At 44.9% G+C, this 9,880-nt stretch overlaps 1 protein-coding gene across 4 annotated transcripts in view; it reads left to right on the top strand.

The window, feature by feature from the left end:
• The first annotated feature begins 994 nt into the window (after positions 1-994).
• The window catches only part of mapkbp1 (mitogen-activated protein kinase binding protein 1), a 42,170-nt gene continuing 33,284 nt past the window's right edge, over positions 995-9,880 (top strand). For all 4 annotated transcript variants that reach the window (XM_056393955.1, XM_056393953.1, XM_056393954.1 and 1 more), the window contains exons 1-2: positions 995-1,405; positions 5,831-5,922. In XM_056393955.1, the coding sequence (XP_056249930.1) occupies positions 1,286-1,405; positions 5,831-5,922 (212 nt within the window). In that variant the 5' untranslated portion in view covers positions 995-1,285. The remainder of the gene's footprint in view (positions 1,406-5,830; positions 5,923-9,880) is intronic.

Below are 9,880 nucleotides of genomic sequence, written 5' to 3'. Positions count from 1 at the left end.
GACTCCAGGTTTGATTCTCTAAATAACAAGTAATATGTTTTTATATTTAATCTTTATTTATTATTAATATATATATTTATTTAATCTTAAGAGCTGAAGAGTTTTATTCTGAAACACTGAAACTAAGGAAGGTCTTTCTTTGACAGGACTTTACCTGAACACATCAGCTAGTAGACTGTTATATTAAGCAGAAGAGTTTATATAGCAATATATATAGCATATAGCAACTGAATACCAGAGTGTGAAATTTAATCCTAACTGAATTTATAGCATTGGAATAATTTACTCTGAAAACCATCTGTCTGAATTAATGTCTTGAATTTTCTTCAAAATAAATGTTGTGAAGTTTTTTCTTTTCTTTTCTTTTCTTTCATGATTTACATATTCAGAAAATAAATGTGTCCAATAACCCAAAATCTATATACAGGCTGCTCGGATTCATTTATATTTTTATTTTTATTAAGATCTTTAAATTCAATTTAGAAAATAAAGTTGGTCAAACTAAATTTCTGAATTTTAAACATGAAAAATCCACCAGAGTGAGATAAAGATCCACGTCCCAGTTTGTGTTCTTCATTACTTTCATAACTTATTTCTCTTTTACAGAGAAAATCTGTTTATCTGACACCTGAAACACCTGGAAATAGTTTGTTATTTCACAGGTAAGCACAATAATAATCGCAGCAGCAGGTGGAGACTCCTGTTTCCCTCCACAGAAGGAAGAAGATCAATCAGCCAAAATTAAACCTGTGAGCAGCAATGAGCAGATCTTCATCTTACATCTGTGTCTCTATCTCACATCTGTGTCTTCATCACACACATGTGTCTTCATCTGAGCTTTTAAAACTGTCAGTTAACATGTGTTGTTCTCTGTAATTAGAATAGTTTAATTAAAAACGAAAAGCTGAAGTATTCTTTAAAAGCTGTCAGCCCAAACTCCTGGTAGTTTTATCTTGAAAACCCAGACCGGAAGTGTCAGTGAGGTTGCCGCATGCGGTCTTGACGCCGGCGGTGCGTCAGGCTCAGTCCGGTCTGGCTCTTGTTGAATCCGCTGTGTCTCTCGGTTCTTCGCTGCGGCGGAGAAATAAGATGCGGAGCAGCGGCGGAACCGGAGCCCGTGACCCGGATCAGTCCAGAACCAGAGCCAGGCTAGCTGAATCCTCCGGCCCGGCACGGCTCGGCTCGCAGACGGCATGACCGCAGTAGCGGCAGCGGTGGAGGAGAGAGCGACAGAGACAGACTCCAGCCGCTGATAGAGGCAGCTAGCCGGGCAGCTAACAGCGCGATGACCGCGGAGGGAAGCGGCACGATCCGCAGCCGCATCAAGAACCTGCTGCGCTCCCCGTCCATCAAACTGAGGAGGAGGAGCGGCGCCGCGCGGCACAAAGAGGACCTCAGCGACAAGGTGCAGTAGACGCGCGCGCACATGCACGCGGCAGATTTTATCTATGTTCTGTGTAATGAGCTCATTAAATCACTGATATGGACCACGTTTAATCAGTGATTATTGTTTTTATATTGGCCTCATTAACCGTAACAGCGTCACGTATCGGCTGGAACAACGTTCCTACTATTGTTTTTATTATCGTTTAATAACAGTAACATGATGTAGTGATGCAGGACACAGCTGGACGTTATTCTGTCCTCACCTTCAGAATAAAAGTCCTCACTTTACTGACATGTCCTCTCCTCCTAAAAATGTCCTCTTTTGTCCCATAATGTCCTTATTTTATTGAAGACCTTGATTTTTTTTTTTTTAAGTCAAATAACCTCCTGACTTTGTCCTCTGTCCACACACGTCCTCCAACACTGTCATCACTCTCTAACATTGTCCTCACTCTCTAACATTGTCCTCACTCTCTTCCTCTGTCCTCACTCTCTTCCTCTGTCCTCACTCTCTTCCTTTGTCCTTACTCTCTTCCTCTGTCCTCACTCTCTTCCTCTGTCCTCACTCTCTTCCTCTGTCCTCACTCTCTTCCTCTGTCCTCAGTCTCTTACATTGTCCTCACTCTCTTCCTCTGTCCTCACTCTCTTCCTCTGTCCTCAGTCTCTTCCTCTGTCCTCACTCTCTTCCTCTGTCCTCAGTCTCTTCCTCTGTCCTCACTCTCTTCCTCTGTCCTCACTCTCTTCCTCTGTCCTCACTCTCTAACATTGTCCTCACTCTCTTCCTCTGTCCTCAGTCTCTTCCTCTGTCCTCAGTCTCTTCCTCTGTCCTCACTCTCTAACATTGTCCTCACTCTCTCCTCTGTCCTCATCTCTTCCTCTGTCCTCATCTCTTCCTCTGTCCTCACTCTCTTCCTCTGTCCTCACTCTCTTCCTCTGTCCTCAGTCTCTTCCTCTGTCCTCAATCTCTTCCTCTGTCCTCACTCTCTAACATTGTCCTCACTCTCTTCCTCTGTCCTCAGTCTCTTCCTCTGTCCTCAGTCTCTTCCTCTGTCCTCACTCTCTTCTCTGTCCTCACTCTCTTCCTCTGTCCTCACTCTCTAACATTGTCCTCAGTCTCTTCCTCTGTCCTCACTCTCTTCCTCTGTCCTCACTCTCTTCCTCTGTCCTCAGTCTCTTCCTCTGTCCTCACTCTCTAACATTGTCCTCACTCTCTTCCTCTGTCCTCACTCTCTTCCTCTGTCCTCACTCTCTTCCTCTGTCCTCAGTCTCTTCCTCTGTCCTCAGTCTATTCCTCTGTCCTCACTCTCTTCCTCTGTCCTCACTCTCTAACATTGTCCTCACTCTCTTCCTCTGTCCTCACTCTCTTCCTCTGTCCTCAGTCTCTTCCTCTGTCCTCCTCTCTGAGACGTCTTCATCGTGTCTCTTCTGTCACTGTGGTGTTTCCTGTTACAGTCGATGGAAAAGAGCTTCATATAAATACAGTTCTATTATAAGTGTTTCAGCTTCACTGCAGGCTGCACACACACACACACACACACACACACACACACACACACACACACACACACACACACACAAGCTGCTGCTTTCATTCTGCTGTGTTAGCATATTCCACACACACACACACACACACACACACACACACACTGAGGCACGCAGCAGATCTCTGCTGTGTTTTCAGTTTGTTCTCTTCAGCTGGAAACAATAAAGAACCAGATCAGCTGCATTTTCAGATCCCAGATCAGATTTGATGAGAAATTAACCTGAGCTGAAACTGGTCATGACATCATCATTATAATTCACCTATAATCAATTATTAATTCATCTATAATCAATGAATCATTTGATACCAGGAAATAAAAATAATAACATCCAGGGTTGGACCGGTGAGTAATGATAATCTTGATGATTGATCGATCTGCAGATCGTTTGTTGGATGAAACACGAAACAGTAAACAGGCGTCAAAGATCCACTTCCTGTAACAAACAGGAAACTGACGTTTTTATTCAGCTCATTAATGAATTAATGTTCCAGCTGTGTGATCAGCAGGTGATCAGCAGGTGATCAGCTGGTGATCAGCTGGTGATCAGCTGACTCACAGGTCAACACAAGTATGGATCCAGATCTATTTGGTCTCTGTTCAGACTGAAACTGATCTGGATCCAAACAACGACCCAGAGGGTGACAGACACCCTCTGTCCTCCCTCAGGTATCACACCTGCAGAACCCAGAACACCTGAGGACGTCTGTCAGAGGCTGGGTTACCTGGTCTGACTGTAGACCTGAAGGTTCAGTGAAACAGAAGTAACAGACGCACTGAGCGTCCGGTCTGTCCGGTTGGTCCTGTCCATGTGTTCCTGCAGGGCTTCCGTCTGTCACATTCAAAATCTGTGTGTGTGTGTGTGTGTGTGTGTGTGTGTGTGTGTGTGTGTGTGTGTGTGTGTGTGTTATGTAAACAATAGCCCATAGTCCTCGTGTGTTTCTTGTGTCTTGTGAGGACCAGTTAGTGAAACTAGGACTGAGGTCTGCTCAGAGGTCGTGGTTTCCAACCTGAGGGTCAGGAACCACAAAAAGGTCACAAGGTAAATCTGAGGGAACAAGTTTATTCTAGAGACTCTTGTTTTTTTTTGTGAATTCATGGAGTTCGACACAAACTGAGTTGAAGCGTTTGTTGGAGGTTCCTCAGTCTGACGCTGGACGGATGAATTCATGTTAATTCTCCGGAGTGAAACGAGCTCGCCGGCGTCACGCCGAGCGGCCTCTGTTTAACGCAGCGTGACCAAACAGGAGCTGCTGGTCCCATGACGTCTGGGAAGAGCGACAGCGTCAGGCTCCGGTGGATCCTGCTGCCTGTCCTGTTTGTTGGCATAAGAACCACAGCGTTGAGTAAAGATTGTGTAGTAGCGACAGGATGCTCCACTCCAGCCCCTCACACAGGTGAGCGGAGACGCAGGTGATCAGATGAGAAAACTTTAAAAATGTTAAACTGATAAACTACATGTTCGTCCAGAAGCAGTTTATGGTGACTTGTTCACAAACCCTCCCTGCTGCTGCTGCTGTTGTTGTTGTTGTTGTTGTTGTTGTTGTTGTTGTTGTTGTTTACATGATCAGCTGACAAAAGTAAATATCAACTGGTTATCGTAGAAGCCGACAGTGGCTGGAGCTCCAGATGAAACAGGAAGTAGTTGTTTCTCCTGAGGGTCTGTGAGTCAGTGATACAGTGTGAGTGAGTGTGAATGTGAGAGACGACTGTTAGATAAAGTCAGCTGATGATTCATCCTGATGCGTTTCATCAGTTTGACTTTAATGTGACACAAACTCAGAGAATGGAAATCCAAATAGAAGAACAGGAAGTGACTGAAGGATAAAACACTGAGTGACTGAGTGTGTCACAGGTCGAGAAGGTTGTTAATGCTGCTGTAAAAACATTTGTAACCTGTTCTTCAAGATGGGTTCAAACTATTCTATTCTGTTCTATTCTTTTCTATTCTGTTCTATTCTACTCTGTTCTATCCCGTTGAAGTGTGCTCAGTCTCATCAGACAAACATTCAGCTCAGAGATTAAACGAGTGAAAACATGAATAGAGTTTGTTGCAGAAGGAGGGAGAGTCATGTGAGAGGAGACACACACACACACACACACACACACACACACAGACACACACACACACACAAACACACACACACACACAAACACACACAGTACAGACTCAGTGTTGTAGTTTGATGTTGTTAGCTTAGCATCTAACTGCACAGCACAGCAATGAAGGCGGCTGATTACATGCTAACACGCTAACAGCCCTGAGGAGAGAAAAACTTTCAGTCGGATAGGAAGTGAGTCAAGTTCAGTCTCGTGTAGAGGCTGAGACACTGATGGACTAAGCAACAATCTGATTGGACGGGAGACTCGTTATGCTCGAGTGGAAATCCAGTGTCCTGAGGGCACGTTGGCAGCATGCAGCATGAAGTGAGTGTGTGTGCTGTAAAAAAGGTCACTGTAAAATCAGGCTCAGTTAAAGTTTCTTCTCGTCAACAAACCCCATGTTTGGACTCAAACCGACAGAGTGTTCGTGCTGAGTCAGACTCTCCTGTCTGTGGCTCTGCGCCGGCGGCTTCCTGCACTGATACACCGCTCTGTCATGGCTGAGGGGAGCAGCACAGGGAGGGCAGGAGTTACTTTAATAGAACAAATGAAGAAGACAGGCTTAAAGGTGGGCTGGGACAGGTAACAACAGGTAACAGGTAATAAAGGCACGAGTCCAAAGCACAAAGGGGGACTAATGGAGGACAGGGGCTGAGGTTGTAGAAGCGGTTCCATGTGAAGGAACTCAGTTTAATCCTGTTATTATATAGTATGTACCACACTAATAACAAACTGACAAGTGGATGTTGATGCCACCAGTGTCTGACTGTAACCAATGACCTCTGACCTTTGTCCTCCAGGTGACCTTGGAGAAGGTGCTTGGTATAACAGCTCCAGGGAACCGAGCGCTGGCCTGCGACCCCCGGACCGGACTGTTGGCTTATCCTGCCGGGTGAGTACCACCGATCCTGTCACTACCCAGTGAAATCAGCTGAAGTGGAATGTAACCACTGAAAACAGCTGGACCAAACTAAAAGGAGTCGAAGCGTCTGTTGAAGTTTAACGTTAAATGTGTGATAGATGGAAAAAATGTGTGAAGTGCTGAAATGACATGAAGTGTGCTGAGAGGAGTTGAACTTTTAGTGGAAGTGTACACCCTGAAAGAGTTAACATTTGACTTTCAGTTGAAGTGTATTCAGTAAAAGCTGTGGAAGTGTTAGATATTGAAATGGGCTAAAATCTACTAAAAGGAGTTGAAGTGGAAACTGAAGGAAGGTAAAATGTGAGTTGGAATGGAATCAGTGAAAGGACTGGACTCTCAGTTGAAGTGTAGTCAATGAAAGCAGTGGAAATGTTAGATGAGCTAAAATGTACCAAAAGGAGTTGAAGTGGAAACTGAAGGAAGTCCAAGTGGGAGCTAGAATTGAGTCAGTGAAAGTGTAAATCTGAGAGCAGTTGAAGTTTGAGTGGTGAAATGAGATGAAGTGGAGGCCACTGTTGAAGTCTGTTGGCTGAAGGGAATTAAAGTGTACAGTAAGTCGAGTAGTAGTGAGTAGTGTGTGTGTGGATTACCTGAACTCGAACACAAAGGAACAACAAACACATTGAAATAAATATGTAATTGTTCTCAGCTAAACCTGTCGTCTCCCATAGCAACGCCAACACTGTGTCTGGTTGGTGTTTGTGTTGGTGTCGGTCACTAGTAAAACTAACCTGTTACCTAACTTTAACCCATTAAGGTGACAAACAGCATTTTTTAAATTTATTATCATATGTTACTTTAGCCACCATGTTTTATACTGGTGTTATTTCAGTCGAGGTATCGTTCAACAAACTCTCTTAGCTGGCTAACGTAACTTAATTCAGTACACGAGGATCTACGTAGGTTAGCGATGTCGTTAGTTGTGAGAAATGCTCCATTAGTTATATGATCCTGTGATATATTTAATCCATATTACTCTGTAGAGTCCATGTGTTGTATAAAGATGTGAGCACTGAGAGTTGCTGTGTGTTTACTGATTGTCTTCACACAGAGGATTAAACTCTGTGTCTGACTGCTAAAGACTTTAAAGACTAACGACATGATCAGATTATCAGATTAAACAGGCAACACACACACACACATACGTACAGAGCGGTCCATGAGGATCCATGGTACTGATACTTACCACGAGACACCCGTCTGCTGCCGGTCTTTCTTTGAAGGGTTCTTCACTGAACTAGTCACTGAATCCACAACTATCTCATTAACTCTAACTCATTTCATTTACTTTCTCAGGCGTCAGTCACATGTGGTGTAGAACGTAGGGGTGCCTCAGAGGGATTTAGGGTTCTTGATGAAGTGTTTGGGGGTCACATGGGTCTCTGCAGGTTCCTGGAGTTGTTGAGGAGTGAATGAAGGCCGAATCTATGGTCTTTGAGTGGGTTCTGGGAGTCTGTGTTTGTGTTTCAGAGAGCGATGGTGAGCGATGTTAAGGGCATTTGAAGGGACATCATTGGTTTGTCAAGGGGACCAAAGGGGGTTGTAGAAGTCTTGAAGTTTCTGGGCTTATTCAAGACTTCCTGTGACCTTTAGGGGTTCACATCAGCCTGAGTTTCTTTTAGGAGTCTCTGTGTTTGTTGTCAAGGATTGTTTCAGAGGTTCTAGGCGTTCTTCAGAGAGTTTTTGTGGTCTTTAAAGGCAGCACATGGCCTGACGGGTTCCTTAGAGTTATTGGGCCTCAGCGGTCTTTGAGGGGATGGGGTCCAAGGGTGTTTTGGACAGTCCAAGGATTCCCCATATTAGAATTTTCAGCAGCTCTTGAAGAGTTGTAGTGGTCTTGAGCTGGTCACTTGGGCCGGACAGAGGTTTCAGGAGTTCTTCAGGTATGCTCTTTAGTTTTTGAGGAAATTTCATGGGTGTTTTGGGGGGTCCAGGATCACTTGGGGGTTCATGGAGTTCTCTAAGGGGCTCTGGTGGTCTTCGAGGATGTTTCAGGACTGTTTTAGGGGGTTTGAGATGTTTCTTCTGAAGGATTTACTTAAGGGTTCTTGAAAGGCTCTGCAGTCTAGGGTTGATTTTACTGTTGCTGAGCTGATCTGGACACAACTGGAACCTGGACCTGGACATGAAAGACTGAACCGAGATGTTTGTTTAGATTGTAGACAGACCAGTGAGGTTTTCTGGAAACTTAAGGGTTGCTATGGAGACAAGGAGACGTTTGATGTGTAGATGATGTGGAAATAGAAAGAGGAAGTCAATAGTCACAGTTTGATAAATCCAGGACCAGGTTTGACTGTGTGTGTGTGTGTGTGTGTGTGTGTGTGTGTGTGTGTGTGTGTGTGTGTGTGTGTGTGTGTGTGTGTGTGTGTGCAGGTCTCCAGTCTGCATGAACAAACTCCTCCACAAAGCAGCAACTGACTGAACTGTGTGTGTGGATCAGTGACGTCAGAGGTCGGAGGTCAGACACACAGCTCAGCCTGGCACAGTTTTATTTTCTAGGATGAGTCCAGAGGAATGATGGGAATGTCAGAGGGCGAGCCGTGGAAGCCGTCCAGCTCCCAGGACCATCCGTTCCGCTGAGCCGTCCAATCAGCTGTGAGCCTGGGGGGAGCGGGGGCTGCTGATTGGTCGGTTTATGTTCGGGTCAGAAAATTCAGATTCAGTTTACGGATGAAAAGACGTCAGTTTAACACGGAAAGATAGATAGAGAGGAAGTGGGTCAGTGGAGCTACGGGGGGGGGGCTATGTAGGTTAATGTATGTAGAGAGAGAGAGAGAGAGAGATTCATAACAACAGTGTCTAGAATGTGACAGTCTCAGAGGAAGAAGAAAGAACTGAGACACTGAGGTCTCTTCTAATTCATATTTAATTACAGTTAAACCCCCCCCCCCAAAAAAACGTCATGTTATAATCAATGTTTCTCTGACTTCTTCTCCTTTAACAACGATCATGTTGATGAGGAAACTGAGGAGGATGAAGGAGGAAAGACAGAATGAACGGAGGACGGAAATAAATTATTTGCATATATCAGCTCTGTTATATAAAACTGTCTCAAAGAGAGAGAGAGAGGAAAGACGAGCGAGAGACCAGTGCTCCCCTCTCTCTCTCTCACTCTCTCTCTCTCTCTCTCTCTCTCTGCTGCATTGCAGATGTGGTTCAGGAGGGGCTGGGTCAGTGGTCTGTGGTACACACTGTACCTGAACACGTGCATGTTACACTGTGTGTGTGTGTGTGTGTGTGTGTGTGTGTGTGTGTGTGTGTGTGAGCTCTAAATAACTAATGGTGAGTTCATGAAAACTCAGACATGTGATTTCTGAGAGGTGTGACCCAGTCGCAGCTCAGTCCGCTGATTGTTTGTCTTCAGCTTCAGTCTAAGTGCTGAGATGTTGGAGCGTCCTTGAACGCAGCAGCAATAACGCAGAAGTAGATTTTCATAGAAATCAACTGAAACCTGGAAACTGATGATGATGATGGAGGAGCTTTAAAGTTTCTTCATGTGAGGACTGTGGAGGATTAACAGCCAAGTGTGTGTGTGTGTGTGTGTGTGTGTGTGTGTGTGTGTGTGTGTGTGTTGATGAGGAAGAATATAATTGGTTGCTGACTCAGCTGTGGACCGTCAGCAACACTTATCACTGAATGTTTATCACCACACACACTCTGTCTGTCAGCCTGATGACTCACACAGGGATTATACGTGTGTGTGTGTGTGTGTGTGTGTGTGTGTGTGTGTGTGTGTGTGTGTGTGTGTGTGTGTGTGTGTTGCACTCAGCTGACTCTACATGTCGACCTGCATGAACAGGTCTAATCAGATCTCAGAGTCTGAGGTGTGCACAGTGATCGCTGCAGTCAGAGCTCTGTCGATCAATATGTTTATGTATAGACATGATGAGGTGTCTGTACGGTGGCCTGTAAGGTCAAAATACATCCT

The sequence above is a fragment of the Seriola aureovittata genome, chromosome 13 (assembly GCF_021018895.1).
Source record: "Seriola aureovittata isolate HTS-2021-v1 ecotype China chromosome 13, ASM2101889v1, whole genome shotgun sequence".
Taxonomy (NCBI): domain Eukaryota; kingdom Metazoa; phylum Chordata; class Actinopteri; order Carangiformes; family Carangidae; genus Seriola; species Seriola aureovittata.
This window is presented reverse-complemented; position numbering and strand designations above follow the sequence as displayed.